Source organism: Coregonus clupeaformis, unplaced genomic scaffold (assembly GCF_020615455.1).
Source record: "Coregonus clupeaformis isolate EN_2021a unplaced genomic scaffold, ASM2061545v1 scaf1819, whole genome shotgun sequence".
Taxonomy (NCBI): domain Eukaryota; kingdom Metazoa; phylum Chordata; class Actinopteri; order Salmoniformes; family Salmonidae; genus Coregonus; species Coregonus clupeaformis.
Genome location: NW_025535273.1, coordinates 69,932 through 87,341, shown reverse-complemented (window position 1 = coordinate 87,341; position 17,410 = coordinate 69,932). Strand labels below are relative to the sequence as shown.

The 17,410-nt window shown below is 42.0% G+C and overlaps 3 protein-coding genes across 3 annotated transcripts; 2 read left to right on the top strand and 1 right to left on the bottom strand.

Moving 5' to 3' along the window:
• The first annotated feature begins 293 nt into the window (after positions 1 to 293).
• On the top strand, positions 294 to 4,847 carry LOC121562988 (serum paraoxonase/arylesterase 2). Its single transcript, XM_041875083.2, is given in 9 exon segments — positions 294 to 527; positions 1,062 to 1,132; positions 1,316 to 1,371; positions 1,474 to 1,642; positions 1,837 to 1,963; positions 2,275 to 2,475; positions 2,873 to 2,954; positions 3,464 to 3,592; positions 4,102 to 4,847. Coding segments are annotated over 9 exon segments (1,212 nt in total). The 5' UTR covers positions 294 to 324; the 3' UTR covers positions 4,276 to 4,847.
• Positions 4,848 to 4,946: 99 nt separating this feature from the next.
• Positions 4,947 to 8,730, top strand: LOC121586925 (serum paraoxonase/arylesterase 2). Its single transcript, XM_041903979.2, has 9 exons — positions 4,947 to 5,164; positions 5,472 to 5,542; positions 6,210 to 6,265; positions 6,613 to 6,778; positions 7,098 to 7,227; positions 7,367 to 7,567; positions 7,679 to 7,760; positions 7,902 to 8,030; positions 8,228 to 8,730. Exons 1-9 carry the CDS (start codon positions 5,091 to 5,093, stop codon positions 8,387 to 8,389), a joined length of 1,071 nt encoding a protein of 356 aa, XP_041759913.2. The 5' UTR covers positions 4,947 to 5,090; the 3' UTR covers positions 8,390 to 8,730.
• Positions 8,731 to 8,822: 92 nt separating this feature from the next.
• On the bottom strand, positions 8,823 to 17,234 carry LOC121562987 (potassium channel subfamily K member 5-like). Its single transcript, XM_041875082.2, has 5 exons — positions 16,446 to 17,234; positions 11,529 to 11,640; positions 11,212 to 11,378; positions 10,636 to 10,804; positions 8,823 to 10,278 (listed from the first exon to the last, which is right to left on the bottom strand). Exons 1-5 carry the CDS (start codon positions 16,629 to 16,631, stop codon positions 9,542 to 9,544), a joined length of 1,371 nt encoding a protein of 456 aa, XP_041731016.2. The 5' UTR covers positions 16,632 to 17,234; the 3' UTR covers positions 8,823 to 9,541.
• Positions 17,235 to 17,410: the final 176 nt, after the last annotated feature.

Sequence of the window (17,410 nt, the reverse complement as noted above, 5' to 3'; positions counted from 1 at the left end):
ATGAATATTCCTTTAGCATTGTATGTTGTCCATTCTTTCTGTGAAGTGTACAGACAAATTGATGCTGTAGAAAACCCTGGCAAATATATGTACAGTTAGATTGGTGTAAAATGCATTTCTATAGCTTCCTAAATATATTTTACGTTGAAGGAGTACCAAGATGGCTGCGCGGTGGCTTCAATACAGCGCCCCGTTAGTCATCCAGAGTTTATACACATCATTGGTATGCACATTGCACACATTCAGTGGCAACATTTTACGTCAGCTAGTGCTCATGTTAACATTTTACATCAACTACAGTTACATTGTTGCCACTCAGTGAGGATGTCTGTGCGAGATGGGGTCGCCTCCCGGGGCGGGGCGTCACTGGCTGAGACTTGCAGATCTTCAACAGAAAATGTGAAGTTATCTCGAAAGTTGCTCAATTTACTACTCTCTAATTATTTCACAATGGGGAAGCTGGTTTTCGTATCACTTTTTGTTGCTGCTTTATCAGCATTTCTTGGAGAGAGAGTTATTAACTTGAGGTAGGCTGTGTTTAGGTATTTGCATCTATTTTTTAGCTGTAACGAAATTGCATGCTAGCTGTTAGCTAGCTAGCCAACTTGGTATTTTTGCTAACAACCTCAAAAGGTTGATTTGTTGACAGCAAGCAAGATAAGAAAGCTAACCTGTTTTTCTATTTAGCTTGCCTTTATTAGCCAGTGCTTTATTACCGAGTAATAATGGTTTGGGTTATTTTCACTTTTCTGAACTTAAAGGTTGAGAGCTGGAGGGTCACTTCATGTTGTTGACAAACAGCGATGCTGTGTGCCAAGCATGGCCTTTTTTTGTCTGCCAATGAAGGCATACATCTGATCTCAACGCTGAAGTTACAGTAGCATGAGGCTATGATTGGAGTTGGAGGCTATACAAGACTTTATATCTGACTAGTCTATATTCATGATTGTTTGTACATAGATGCATATAAATGCCCTAAGTCATACTACTATGTTGAAATTGCAGTGTTATTCTGTAGTTTTAACCATTTGAAGGGATGTAATTTATTTTACATGTTGCAGGAAAAGGACTCTTGCTTCCAGAAAGCTTGTCCAAACCCACCTCCCGAACTGCCATCTAATCAAAAGCCTTGGTACGTACAGTACACATGAATGTACAGGACATTGGGAACTTTAACAGTGCTGGCATGGATATAAAAGGCATGCGTTTCTATAAGCTCTGTGCCACATGTTCATTGGTATTATATGAAGTACCTACAACGTTATTTGCCTGTAAAGCCATATCTGAACACCCCATGTGATGTGATTTCTGACAGAGTACGGATCAGAGGACCTCATAATACTTCCCAATGGACTTGCTATTATTAGCACCGTGAGTTACAACATTGTTTTGGCCCCATATGAAACACGCAACTTAAAAAATGTATCTATTAACATATCCTAATCTTAATCTTAATATTATTGGAATTACTAGGGCTTGAAGGATCCTGTATTGCCATCCTATTGAGATGCCCCTGGAAAGATGTACACCCTTGATCTGAGTGAAGATTCTAGGATGAAACCAGTGGAGCTCCGCATGGGGAGAGGCTTTGACCTGGACTCCTTCAATCCACATGGAATCAGTGTATACACAGATGAGACAGGTAAATCACCTGATTCCCTATAGGGCTCTGGCCAACAGTAGTGCACTACATAGGGAATAGGGTGCCATTTTGGACATAAACAGGTTTTGAAATGCATCTGCTGCTCTTCCACTCTTGTCTTGTGTTAAAAAGAGAACTGTCAAGAACACAAGACTCATCAATTGATTGAGCTGAATCCTTTCATCACTTTCCAGATAACTCAGTATACCTGTTTGTGGTCAATCACCCTCAACAAAAAACCCAAGTTGAGATCTTTCAGTTTGTTGAGGAGGACCACTCCCTTGTCTATGTGAAAACCATAAAGCATGAACTCCTTCACAGGTATGAAAGAGCTAAATGTCATGTCATTGCTTCAAACCAATTTGGTTTATTAACTAGATTGTCGGTAGCGTTTCACATTACAGCACGGCTAAAAGTGTTAATAACATGGTAATAACATGGAAATATAGCCTATCCTCTTAAACTTGGCTACTCTCAAGACAGAGTTTGGAGAAATTAGTGACATTTGAACTGAGCACAAACTAGTGTGTGGGATACTCATATTGTTTTGTAAGGTTGTTATGCATCAAACAGTTATTTAATATGCCATTTAGAGTAAATCGGTCTTACGATTATCTGTGGTTTTCTCTTAGTGTGAATGACATTGTGGCTGTGGGAGTGGAGAGCTTCTATGCCACCAACGATCAGTATTTTGGTGGAGGCACTCTGAATACCCTGGAGGCACTTCTGGCTCAGCCCTGGTCTAACGCTGTGTATTACAGCCCTGAAGAGGTCAAAGTAGTGGCTGAGGGATTCTACATGGCCAATGGCATCAACATCTCACCTGACAAAAGGTACAATCATTAGAAAAATAATGTATTCAACTTCTATAGCGCTATTCAAGTATTCAGTCCCGTGTAGCTCAGTTGGTAGAGTATGGCGCCAGGGTTGTGGGTTCGATTCCCACGGGTGACCAGTATGAAAAATAAATAAAAAATAAAGTATTCAAATGTATGCACTCACTACTGTAAGTCGTTCTGGATAAGAGCGTCTGCTAAAATGACATTAAAAAGTAAAATACATAAAGAATCTCAAAGCGCTTTGAGTACAGTCATGTGTACACACAGTTCAATAATGCTGTCAAACCTGTTAAGTATTTGATTATAGAGTGGATATCATATGTTGACATGATAAGACCTGTTGGTCTAACTAATGTGATGTTATGTGACATATAACTGTGTTTTCATGTAGGCACATATATGTGGCAGACTTACTTGACCACAACATACATGTTTTGGAGCGACTGGAAAGCAACGGTTTGGCCCCCGTGAAGGTAAAACATAAGAAATGGCAGATTTGTATATTTGTTTTGCACCTGGTAAGTAGTCAAAAGGACTATTTAAACATGCTGCTCTGTTGAAAGCCTTATAAATACTATGCTTATTCTCTCCCATTGCTCGTTTACCTGAACCCAGAATAGGCCCTTTAAAACTCATTTCATGATATTATTATTTTAAAAAGCATGAGCTGGCGCACACCCAGAGAAAATTATTTAGTGTAGAGGTGCTGACTAACGGCGAATAAACTGTAAGCTATAAAAAATAAATAAAGAGAGTCGCACACTCTATATATAAACTCCCAGTAATGTATTGGGTAAAACACCAATGTTTCGGCATCACTGTGCCCTGATGAAGGCACCCTCTGCTCTCAGACACCCTGAAGAAGGCACAGTGATGCCGAAACGTTGCTGTTTTACCCAATAAATTACTGGAAATGTATATATAGAGAGTGTGCGACTCTCATTATTTTTATAGCTTACATGATGTTATTCTTTGTCACCAGGTCGTGGAAGTGGGCTCTCTTGTTGACAACATTTATGTTGACCCTGAGACTGGCGACTTGTGGATAGGTTGTCACCCTAATGGCTGGAAACTATTCCAGAATGACCCTGAGGATCTACCTGGATCTGAGGTTTGTACACCTGCCGTGTGGTATTGTAACTTCATGAGTGAACTGCTTTCTGTATCATATACCAGCAGTGTATCTCTGTACTATATACCAACATTGTTTTCACATATTCACCCCTCTACTATGCTATAGGTAAATGGTGCTGGACTACAGTACATTCCAGCTACTGTAAGAGAGGAAACACACCAGAGCAAGGGACTTAGAGTGGACTTAGAGTGGACTTAGAGTGGTCTTAGAGTGGACTTAGAGTGGACTTAGAGAGGACTTAGAGTGGACTTAGAGTGGACTTAGAGATGGCTTAGAGTGGTCTTAGAGAGGACTTGGAGTGGACTTGGAGTGGACTTAGAGTGGACTCAGAGTGGTCTTAGAGTGGACTTAGAGTGGTCTTAGAGAGGACTTGGAGTGGACTTAGAGTGGACCTAAAAGCAGCGGGGTGGGTGTCTTTCTATTGTGTTCCCTCTGTAATGCTCATTTCTGGTATACATCTACATTTCATGATATTGTTTTCACAGGTGATTCAGATTAAAGACATCCACTCTGAGAAGCCAGTGGTGACCCAGGTGTATGCTGATGACGGCAGTGTGCTCATAGGATCCTCTGTAGCAGCTCCCTACGGAGCAAAGCTTCTCATAGGAACAGTCTACCACAAAGCCCTGGTCTGTGATCTAGCCACAGTAGACCAGTAGCCAATGCTCTATGTAGAAAACAGCCATCCGACATGGGTTGTGGTCGGAAGAGTGCAAGTGTTCAACGTACTGAACGTTGCAGATAGAAATGCAATGAATATAGTTAACAGTCAATGTTGTACCCTACTGAATGCTACAGTGGCCTGTGGGGTTCAACTTGCCAGGTAAAAAAAAATATGTTAAAGTTAATTCATTGCACACTGTCTAATCACTGGGAGTTAGCTGGCAGAATGATAGGTCAAAGATACCGCTGGTGCACTGAACGAGACCTGTAATAATAAATAGTAGTGTTACAAGTGCCACATTGTATAAAAGTTGATAAATGACTGGGTAAATTACATTTGAAATGCATGACATTGGTTTCTTGATAAGAATAAGCTGACAGTTAGTTATGTTTAAATTACAGGTACGTCTCACTGATTTAACATGGAAAACGTGTTTTATAAGCTGTTTTTACCCTCTTTGTAATGTGAACTAGATTCAGTTGTGATGTACCTGAATATTGTTTTCTTCGCAAAGTGTGTTAAATCTTTACATTAAATGTGTGCTGCTAATTTGGCATGCAAGTCTTATCTGTTGTTTAGTTGTCAACTCATTTGCCTTAAAAGCAGCAAACAAGTGATGTGGACAATATCATCATCATGAACCATGGGATCACAGTTTTGGGACTGCAGATTTGACCTCCCTCTAGGAATTGCTAAACTACAGCTCGCCCCATGGTTCAACTGTGCAACTGCACTCTGCCTGTACACAACACACCCACATTTTGCACACTGCTTTCATAACCTTTGACCAAGGGAAAGAGTTTGTCTGCCATGAAGTGGGTGCTTGTGACCATCTGCATTGCTGCCTTGGCAGCTCTTTTTGGGCAAAGACTTCTTAAATTGAGGTAGGCTGCATAGTTGCTTAACATGTTAACATTATAGGGCATGTGTATCTTCTATGGAATGTCTTCTTCGGAATCATGCTACACATTGTTACATTTCCCTGATCAGAGTTTAGAATATTGACCTGATTGAAGCTGTCAACGGAGGCCTCAGACATTAAAAGTGAGATTTGAAAAACAGGCTTTTAGCGACTTTGAAGTTAACTGCTTTAGGTGAATTGAGCAGTTGTGTGAGAGTGTCAAACACTTAATTAAGAGTGATCTGTGTTGCTTTTACTTCAAAGTAATATTTACCGGCTTCAATTTGCAGTGAAATAGCCCTTGCCAACAGAGAAGTGCCTGTTAAACGCCTCCCCAACTGTCACCTGTTAAAGAATATAGGTATGTCTGAACCAGTCCATTAAATTGTAATAATACATTGACATTATAACAGTTAATTCTTTAATTAATACATATAGTATAGTTCTTCTGTGTTGCACAGTGGTCTAAGGCACTGCATCGCAGTGCTAGCTGTGCCACTAGTTCGAATCCAGGCTCTGTCGTAGCCGGCCGCGACCGGGAGACCCAGCGTCATCCAGGATAGGGGAGGGAATGGCCGGCAGGGATGTAGCTCAGTTGGTAGAGCATGGCGTTTGCAACGCCAGGGTTGTGGGTTCGATTCCCACGGGGGGCCAGTATGAAAAAAATAAAAAATAATGTATGCACTCACTAACTGTAAGTTGCTCTGGATAAGAGCGTCTGCTAAATGACTAAAATGTAAATGTAGATAGATACCAATGTGATGTTGAAGTAGCCTGTTCTACTTTGAGCCTCTTCCAGTTATTCAAGTAGGCTCAAAATAATAAGTCATCTCAGTCTGTATATCCGCTACTTGGTCAAATGTCAGGGTTGAAGTCCATTAGACTAATAGGCCAAGTATCAACGTGTCACAGCATGCTTTGTTTGGTGTCATGATTATGTTATATTAGCATGTGGCCTATGGGATTTTTTAAAAAATACATTGATATAGGCTATTGCTAATGGTATGTGGACAATCCTATTTGTACAGACTATGGAGCAGAGGACTTCACCATACTTAGAGATGGACTGGCCATCATAAGCACCGTAAGTAATATCCATTATCATGATGAGACTTATTTGACTAAATCAGTGCGATCCTTCATGGCAAGCGTATTCTGGTAATGCACATTGAATAATGAAAACATAGTCCTCAATCCATAATATTACATTTTTAACATACCTCCCTCACACCTAGGATAAAATAACTATTTTTACAGAATAAAACGGCTGTTTTTAACAATACAATAAATACACCCTGAGTGTTTCCTAAATGGCACCCTATTCCCTTCATAGTGCACTACTCTGGTCAAAAGTAGTTCACTATATAGGGAATAGGGTGCCATTTAGGACTTAGCCCTGTCACTCATGTCAAATCATTACCGCCCACACAGGGCTTGAAGTATCCTGGACTGCCCTCCTTCTCTGATGACCCAGGGAAGATCTATACCCTGGACCTGCTGGACCCCAGACTGACCCCTGTGGAGCTGACAATCAAAGGAGACCTGGACCGGGACTCTTTCAACCCCCATGGAATCAGTATCTACATTGACGAGACAGGTAAAGTATGGGAGATTTAGCTCTCACACATGAAATGAGTTTGTTTCAAAAACGTGGCACAGGGTGTAGTACAGTACAGTATATAGCAAAACATGTGCCAGCAATTATTCTAGTTACTCAAGTCAGAAGTCGCAGCAAATCCCTCCATTCCATACCAGATTATCCCAAATTAGGAACACCCCATCAGACCACTGCCTATGGAATTATGAACAATACTGTGTGAGTGTGTCCCTTCCCTGTCAAGCAATAGAGAGCCTTAGACACAACAGGGGAGAGTAGAGAGCATATTTCTCACTGCTGGACTCCCATCTCCTTCCAGATAAAACCATCCATCTGTTTGTTGTCAATCACCCTCAACATTACACGAGCCAGGTAGAGATCTTTCTATTTGTCGAAGAGGACAACACCATTGTGCACCTGAAAACTATAAAGCATGATCTCCTTCATAGGTAGGTGTGAGAGTTTTTACATTTACATGATGTGGATTAACCACATTGGCTATGTACTGTACAGTATGACCAGTGAGAGTTCCACAGTGGTTTGTTTCTGCTTGGCTAACTCTGTATGTTTTTGCCTTTCCTTTCTCAGTGTGAATGACATTGTGGCTGTGGGAGTGGAGAGCTTCTATGCCACCAACGATCACTCCTATCCCAGTGAAGTGCTCCACATGCTGGCTGTCTTCCTGGGTCTACCCTGGGCCGATGTAGTTTACTACAGCCCTGAAGGAGTGAAGGCAGTGGGCGATGGCTTCCTATCTGCAAACGGCATCAACATGTCGCCCGACAAAAGGTTCCTTCTTTGTTTCCACAATGGAAAATGTAACCGTTTAAAATGTACAAATCTGTTGTCCTCTTTGGAAGTGTGTTATGCAGTAAAACAATAAATGTGGGTTTTTTTCAGGTATTTATACGTGTCCGCTATTATGGACCATGAGATTGCTGTTTTTGAGATAACCAAAAGCAAAGACTTGGTACATGTCAAGGTGAAACTTTTTCAATACATAAAATATCAATGCATAATTCTTTACAGGCACAACATTATATTTTGTATTGTTTATAGAGATAGTCCAACCACTGTATTACAATCAGTTATCACATTCCTAATGATATCTGTCTCCAACCAGTCTGTAGCCGTTGGGTCTCTTTGTGACAACATCGAGGTGGACCATGTGACAGGTGACATATGGCTGGGTTGTCACCCTAATGGAGCAAAGGCAGCAGCATGTGACCCTAAGGATCCACCTGGATCGGAGGTTAGTACGTCATTTTCCAAGTGTCTAGTTCTACTATTTTATAGGTGTAAATTCACTCTGATCTCACTCAGTCCCAAATGGCACCATATTCCCTATATAGTACACTGTCTATGGGCCTTGGTCATTTGGGACACAGACCATGTATCATTACGAAAAGCTTTAATTGGTATTCTTTATCATATTATTTTTTTATATAGGTCATTAGGATTCAGGACATCCACTCTGAGAAGCCAGTGGTGACCCAGGTGTATGCTGATGACGGGAGTGTGCTCATAGGATCCTCTGTAGCAGCTCCCTATGAAGGAAAGCTTCTCATAGGAACAGTCTACCACAAAGCCCTGGTCTGTGATCTGAAGTAGCCAATGATTCCTTTTAGACATCTCATTTCAAAATCTTTGTGTGTATATAGATGCAGTAATGACACTCAAACCGTATTGTACTCCAAATCTGTGCTGTTTCTGTATAGTACATCGTGTCTGGTGTAATATGATTGAAAAGTATAAATATTCCACACGGTTGCCCCAATATAACACTGCAATTGCTATGATGCAATGGCATGTGTCATTATGTCACTCTTTTAAAGTCCTTACCACTCCATAGTGTCTGATGCAGGTGCGTAGGAGTCAAAATAACAATACTGGAAGAGATGGAGACCCTGCACACTGTCCAAAAAATTAATAAATCCAAATCTGAGTGCTTGTGTGTTATTGTTTACATGTATCTTGATGGACTATTTGTATTGATTTAACAGTTATATTCCATTCTCTGACATTGACAAATTGTTGATAATCGATCTTTGGGAGCTTTTTTGTTAATGACAAAACAAAACAAAATTCTATATCTTACATCTCCTTTTTCAAGTCCACACAACCACTACATCTGCTCATATAACAACATGGAAATTGCATAGAAACTCATGTAAACTGCATTTCTGAAGGCAGTTTGTAACAACAGACAAACTACGTTGCTTTCAGTTTTCTCAAAGTGGGAGGTAAATCACACCGGCAAACTCTAAGGAGTCCATTGTTTGATATACTTTTCCTTTCTTTACTTTTCCCACAGACCAAAATGTGTTTTTAACATCAAGATAAACTTTACAGAGAAGACAGGAAGTTGTCTCGACAGTATATTCATGATCTTAGGCATTGATAATCCTGGGTCATACATTTCGCTGATCACTATGTTAAGGAAAACCGTAGAAAATTTGGACCCACTCCTCACCACAGGGGAATATGACCAATCCTAACCCTGCCATTGTCTCTAGTTGTCTCAGGACCTTGTTATGACACTTCTACATATAAAAAGGTGTGATGGGTCCAATAAATAAAAAGGTGTGATGGGTCCAATAAATAAAAAGGTGTGATGATCCGCGGACCCATCACAGACCCATCACACTTTTTTATTTATCTGAATTCACGGGTTTTACACACCAACCAAACTTCTAGTAGAGCGCGATGGTCCCCTTTTGATTACATCATTCAGTTCTCCATGAAGAGGGTGGATCCAAGGCTTCAGACTTTCTCATCCTCTCCCGAATCCCCCTCCACTACCTTTGATACAGTAAACCTATTCTCTCCACCATCTTGGTTCTGATCATTCTCCTCTTTGTTGATGTTAGGACCTAGATCGGCGGGGTTGAGGTTCTCTTTTGAGTTGGACACATTAACAGCCTCCTCCTCTTTAGTCTCTCTATCCAGACAGTTCTCCTCAAACACAGGGTCTCCCATAAACACAGGGTCTCCCATAAACACAGGGTCATCCTCGATAAGCCTCTGCCCCTCCTCTCCCATCCCAAAGCTGCTTAGTAACATATTGTGACTGATGCTGAGGTGGCGCCTCAGGCGGCGTGGGGAATGCTCCAGGGTTTGGATATTCGTCCCCAGGATGTCGCTACAGCTCTTCGAGCGACTCATCTCCTTGAATTCCTTCCCTGTCTTCGGCTTTGCGGCAGCACCGATCTGCCTGATGGCGGTGCTGTAGTCCTCCTGCTTCTCAGAGAGGAAGTTGAAGATGTCGACGGCGGTGGGGAGGCGGCGAGGGCTGCGGATGTCGTCCTTCTCGGGCTGCCATCGATGGTCCAGGTGGTCCATCCTGTGTCTCTGCCTCCTCTTCTTCAGGACCTTGTGGGCCGACACAACCATGTGGACGTTCCAGCTGAAGAACAGAGACAGCCAGGCCAGACCCATGTAAATCCACACCTCTACTAACACCCGGTACAGCCTTGGGTAGTCTATGTTCGGATTGATACCTGTGGAGTCAAAAAGAGAACATAGTTTAATTAACTTTATACAACGGGTGGGTCTAATCCTGAATGCTGATTGGTTAAAACCGCATTCCTGCCGGTGTCTATTCCACAAGTTACCACCGGCTAAATCTATGACGTTAAAATGCCTATTTACTCTGTTCCACATAGTTCAATGAAGTATATATGACCCTATCTTCGGCTTGGACCAAGCAGGACGCACCAGGCAATGAATCCACCTCCAAAGAACTTCATGGTCCTCTAACGTGAATTAGGTGATATCATTCTTCACATATCTCTTTAACATAAACGTATATTTTTCCAAGGAATGCCATCTACTCCATGAAAAGTCTATGTAACTACCTGCGACGTAGTCCCCGAAGCCGACAGTGGTGAGAGTGATGAAGGAGAAGTAGAAGCCCTCCAGGTAGGACCATCCCTCCAGGGACATGAACACAAACGGGGGGATCACCAGGTGTACCAGCAGACCCCACAGGAGGAAGATGGCCGTACAGATCAACTGGACCTTTTTCTGCAGACGTCACGCAGGGAGAATCAATCAATCATTCAAATTTATTTTATAAACCCCAGAGAGCAACCAAAGCAGAAACTAAAGCATGGTGAGAGCAATGGCATGTGACACAAGTGACAATGTTAGACCAATCCCCTTGATTTGACCATGTCAATTGTCATTTTTGAGTGTTCCACCAGATCTGGTAAAAAGCTAACATCTCTTGTAGGCTAATTCTTCTACATTAGTTGGACCATACAGGATTCAGTAATTAGTACCTACGCAGCTACAGTGGCTAAACGTGGCTTGTTAATGGCTAATCCTCTGTTAATATATGATTCAGTCATGTATTGCACCTCCCCCAAAGTCATTGATAGAAATCCAAATCACCACATTGAACGTGCTGAGAGACTCCCAGTGAATCTTACCACACTAAAGCGTTTGCGTATCAGGACCTGTCCCAGGCGCTTGGCTCTGTCTCCGAAGAATGAGCCCAGCTCACTAATCCAGGTGAGGCAGAGAGGGATCCCACACAGGCCATACAGGATGCAGAATATACGGCCACCAACCGTTTTTGGGGCAACATTACCATAACCTGCAAATCACAAACGTATAGGCTTTCAGACAGGGGTGGCAGCTTCATTTCTGCTATGGTTAGACATTGGGTAACTGAGTTGGCAGCAGTTATCGGAGAGAGATGTACATGATTCAATGTTTCCAGTGTTGTATTCAAGATATTGCCCACCTATGGTAGTGACAATAGTGGCAGCAAAGACAACCGAATTGGTCCAATCCCAGTTGTTGTAGGTATTCTCTCCAGTAACGGTCACACCTTGTCCAGCAGCGTCTGACACCACCTAGGGAACAGAGTGGGTTATCACACTGTACAAAACTGAGCTGATTGGGGTTATCTTAAATGTTGACGGGTTTCAGTGTGATGAAGTTTAGGAGTCTTCACACTCTGGGTAAACACAGCTCTAGAGTTACTTTGGGAATCTAAGTTCACTGCGACTGAGCAAATAAAAATATAAAAATGTTCCCACTTTGATTTGTTTGAAAACTTATATTTTAATCATTGCACACAGACAATAGACCCCTCTTATATATTTCCAGAACCTTCAAATTGAATCACACAACCATAATATATGGACTGAAAACGCCCTCTGTAGTCTCGTAAACCTGACAACAGCAGTGGCATTGAAACATTGGAGGCAACCCGGATGTCTGGAGAGACTACGCCCTCTGAAAATATGCTGCCCCTTGGCTATTCCACGGTAGCAGAGTGACACTGAGACTCAGCTTTTTCACTTTAAAAAAACAATGATTGCAAGGTTAAACAAAAATTTCCACTGAAAACATATTGACTTGAAGAACAGTGCAGACGCAAAGTTTGGAAACAGAATGACGGTTTGTGCTGTTTTCTGCCGTCATTCTGTTACCAAACTTTGCATCTGCACTGTTATCCAAGCAATGAAAATGCCAAACCAGTTCTTCTGAACTGTCCCAACATGCTGGCTTGGCTCCGTTGGTTAAAGAGCAGAGAGAAAATTAATGAAAATGCTTATAGGCTCATCAGAGTGTTGTGTTCTGTTGCTATAATTGAAACTTGATTAATAAGCGTAGTAGTACCTCAAAATTTTACTGCAACAGTGAAAATAATATATTCAATGCATAATAACATATCTATTTAAAAATATACACATATATTCTCAATAACACAGCCATATCAGTACTGACAAGGGACTTTAGATTAAATCATTTCAGATTATCTACATTGTTATTTATTCATGTAGAATTACCCATTAAGCATTTGACTTCAGGCGACGTCTTTTGGACGTCTTTATCTGGTCCTCCGTATTTTGGGGGTATTATTTTGGTGCCCTGATTTCAGGACCAATCTGAACCAATCATAGCCGTCCGGACCGGCCTATATTTGGCCCAAACATAGATGTTCAGATTTGGTCCGGTCCGGACTGGCCTTGATTTAGCCCAAACATAGACGTGGATCTGGTCCGCACCAACCAAATGTGTACTTATTTGGGGGCGTAGTTCATTAGAATAATACCCAACATGCTTTGCAAGTGTTTGTTTTTACATTTATAGTTTGGCCATTCAGCAGACGCTCTTATCCAGAGTGACTTACAGTCAAATCAAATCAAATCAAATTGTATTTGTCACATGCGCCGAATACAACAGGTGTAGACCTTACAGTGAAATGCTTATTTACAAGCCCTTAACCAACAATGCAGTTTTAAGAAAGAATACCAAAAAAATCCCCAAAAAATCCTATATAAAATAATACTAAATAAAAGTAACAAATAATTAAAGAGCAGCAGTAAAAATCACAATAGCGAGGCTATATACAGGGGGTACCGGGACCGAGTCAATGTGCGGGGGCACCGGTTAGTCGTGGTAATTAAGGTAACATGTACGTGTAGGTAGAGTTATTAAAGTGACTATGCATAGATAATAAACAGAGAGTAGCAGCAGTGTAAAAGAGGGGGGGTAGCCATTTGATTAGATGTTCAGGAGTCTTATGGCTTGGGGGTAGAAGCTGTTTAAAAGCCTCTTGGACCTAGACTTGGCGCCCCGGTACCGCTTGCCGTGCGGTAGCAGAGAGAATAATCTATGACTAGGGTGGCTTTGACCATTTTTAGGGCCTTCCTCTGACACCGCCTGGTATAGAGGTCCTGGATGACAGGAAGCTTGGCCCCAGTGATGTACTGGGCCGTACGCACTACCCTCTGTAGTGCCTTGCGGTCGGAGGCCGAGCAGTTGCCATACCAGGCAGTGATGCAACCAGTCAGGATGCTCTCGATGGTGCAGCTGTAGAACCTTTTGAGGATCTGAGGACCCATGCCAAATCTTTTCAGTCTCCTTAGGGGGAATAGGTTTTGTCGTGCCCTCTTCACGACTGTCTTGGTGTGCTTGGACCATGTTAGTTTGTTGGTGATGTGGAAACCAAGGAACTTGAAGCTCTCAACCTGCTCCACTACAGCCCCGTAAATGAGAATGGGGGCGCGCTCGGTCCTCTTCTTTTTCCTGTAGTCCACAATCATCTCCTTTGTCTTGATCACGTTGAGGGAGAGGTTGTTGTCCTGGCACCAAACGGCCAGGTCTCTGTCCTCCTCCCTATAGGCTGTCTCGTCGTTGATCAGGCCTACCACTGTTGTGTCATCGGCAAACTGAATGATGGTGTTGGAGTCGTGCCTGGGAGTACAGGAGGGGACTGAGCATGCACCCCAGAGGGGCCCCCGTGTTGAGGATCAGCGTGGCGGATGTGCTGTTACCTACCCTTACCACATGGGGGTGGCCTGTCAGGAAGTCCAGGATCCAGTTGCAGAGGGAGGTGTTTAGTCCCAGGGTCCTTAGCTTAGTGATGAGCTTTGAGGGCACTATGGTGTTGAACGCTGAGCTGTAGTCATTTAGGCAGGTTACCTTAGTGTTCTTGGGCACAGGGACTATGGTGGTCTGCTTGAAACATGTTGGTATTACAGACTCAGACAGGGCGAGGTTGAAAAAGTCCGTGAAGACATTTGCCAGTTGGTCAGCGCATGCTCGGAGTACACGTCCTGGTAATCCGTCTGGCCCTGCGGCCTTGTGAATGTTGACCTGTTTAAAGGTCTTACTCACATCGGCTACGGACAGCGTGATCACACAGTCGTCCGGAACAGCTGATGCTCTCATTCATGTTTCAGTGTTACTTGCTTCGAAGCGAGCATAGAAGTAATTTAGCTCGTCTGGTAGGCTTGTGTCACTGGGCAGCTTGCGGCTGTGCTTCCCTTTGTAGTCTGTAATAGTTTGCAAGCCCTGCCACATCCGACGAGCGTCGGAGCCGGTGTAGTACGATTCGATCTTAGTCCTGTATTGACGCTTTGCCTGTTTGATGGTTCGTCGGAGGGCATAGCGGGATTTCTTATAAGCTTCCGGGTTAGAGTCCCGTTCCTTGAAAGCGGCAGCTCTACCCTTTAGCTCAGTGCGGATGTTGCCTGTAATCCATGGCTTCTGGTTGGGGTATGTACGTACAGTCACTGTGTGGACGACGTCATCGATGCACTTATTGATGAAGCCAGTGACTGATGTGGTGTACAGCTCAAAGCCATCGGAAGAATCCCGGAACATATTCTAGTCTGCGCTAGCAAAACAGTCCTGTAGCTTAGCATCTGCTTCATCTGACCACTTTTTTTATTGACCGAGTCACTGGTGCTTCCTGCTTTAGTTTTTGCTTGTAAGCAGGAATCAGGAGGATAGAATTATGGTCAGATTTGCCAAATGGAGGGTGAGGGAGAGCTTTATACGCGTCTCTGTGTGTGGAGTAAAGGTGGTCTAGAGTATTTTTTCCCCTTGGTTGCACATTTAACATGCTGGTAGAAATGAGGTAAAACGGATTTAAGTTTCCCTGCAATAAAGTCCATGGCCACTAGGAGCGCCGCCTCTTGTCTTACCAGAGGCTGTTGTTCTATCCTGCCGATACAGTGTATAACCCACCAGCTGTGGGTTATTCATGTCTTCATATCTTTGTTCATCCACGACTCGGTGAAACATAAGATATTACTGTTTTTAATGTCCTGTTGGTAGGATATTTGTGCCTGTAGTTCGGCCACTTTATTATCAATCGATTGTAAGTTGGCCAATAGTATCAGTGCATTCAACTAAGGTAGATAAACAACAACATATCACAGTCATAGCAATAAATAAATAATCTGTAACCGTTACTGAGAATGTTATTGTAGTTAAAGTGGTCTGTTGGTTTATTCTGTATGTCGGACTACTTTGAACATCATTGCTGCCAGTTTTAAAACATTTGAAAAAGCTAACATAACTGCATGTGATAGATGGGAGCAATAATTAATATTTTGTTTCTTACTTAATTGAAAATGTGTAACAGTTTACATTTCAATGACTGAAAAATACATATTTTCAACGTCTGGAAAATACCTATTTTTACCTTTCATTCAGCACCTAAAATGCACCTGATTTCAACGTCCGGAAAATACGTATTTACAACGTCTGGAAAATACATATTTTTGACGTCCATATAACACTTATTTTCGAGGTCCCGGAAAAGAAGTCTTCTAACCTTTCATTCAGCACCTGAAATGCACGAGATGTCAACCTCTGGAAAATACGTTTTTTCAACATCTTTTCGTTTACTGGGTATGTTTATTTTCCAGGGACAACATCCATGGTCCTAAATAGTTGTAGAACAGAAATAATGTAGGCCTAAAACATAGTGGCAATTCTACGGTAACAGAGGGATTCTGAGACTCGGATTTTTTCACTTTAAAATAAACAAAAAACAATGATTGCAAAAAAGTTAAACAAACCATACAACTCTATGCACAAGGACTACTTTTCACCATTTCCACTGAATTTTTTACAACAATACATTTACTTGAAGAACAGTGCAGATGCAAAGTGCAAAGAGTTGTATGGTTTGTTTAACTTTGCAATTATAGGTTTTTGTTAGACATACATTTTAAAGTGAAAAATCCGAGTCTCAGCATCACTGTAACACCTTGGAATTGACCATAGTGTAAAATACCATTTTAAAGATCTAATAAAGTTCCAATGCAGACCAAGCTGACAACACAATAATGATCATCATTAAAACAACGATTGGGAATATAATATATGTATTCTAAATTGAATCCCTACATACCCGCAAAATATAGTTCAGATCTTCTTTAGTCAAGCACGGATATGTTTTAAGAATGATTTCCTTTTGACGGTAATATTCGGACCTGGCCAGTTTCCATTTGGGTTCTTCAAGTATTTGAAATATCGCTGCCCCGATCGATAGGTAAAAAATTATACCTGACGTTAATAAAGGACCCTTATCAGACATGGCCGATCACTTTAAAATAATCCGCATTATAAGACTCGCATCGAAGTTGTTGCCCGAAAGATAGGACGCGTGTTGCATTCAAACTTCTCTTCCTGGTTCTTGTGCTAGGTAATTACAAACGTGGGATACTGGGATTGTGATGACACAATGGAGGAGGACGCATTCAATCCGTCCACATAAAACATAGTTACTGGTGTGCGCAATTGTTTAGCCTGTATACTTTTCAAAGAGACAGGAAAACTTTTTAAGTGACTTTCTGATTTCCACAACCTAGCTATATGGTTTTAAAGCTGGAATCCGAAACCGTGAAACTGCCACGTTAGCCTAGCTACTTCAAACAACGAACACAGTTTTTTTCCGCGTCGGGCATCATTGTACATCATTGCAGCGCTATAGAACAGCAGAGTATGTACTTCTCCGTTTCATAAACAATAACACATGCGCCTAGATCGACCAGTGGCGGTGTTCTCTTTATGCGGATCTCAGATTGAATGCTGTGTGGATTAAAGGTCTCAAATTAAATATCTTTATTGACTTTTGACTGATAGAAAGTCTCTGGCTGGGGATGTGTTTATGAAAAGCAGCCACATAGACGTCTACCCTTAACGAAAAAGATTGCAGTCAGAGTGCAGTATAACAGCAGTACACTGTTGTATAACTGCAGTTAGAGTGCAGTATGCTGCAGTACACTGCAGTTATACTGCAATTACTGCATCCAAAATACCACAGTTGACTGCAGTTACTGCACTTTTACTGCAGTTTCAAAACTGCAATCTTTT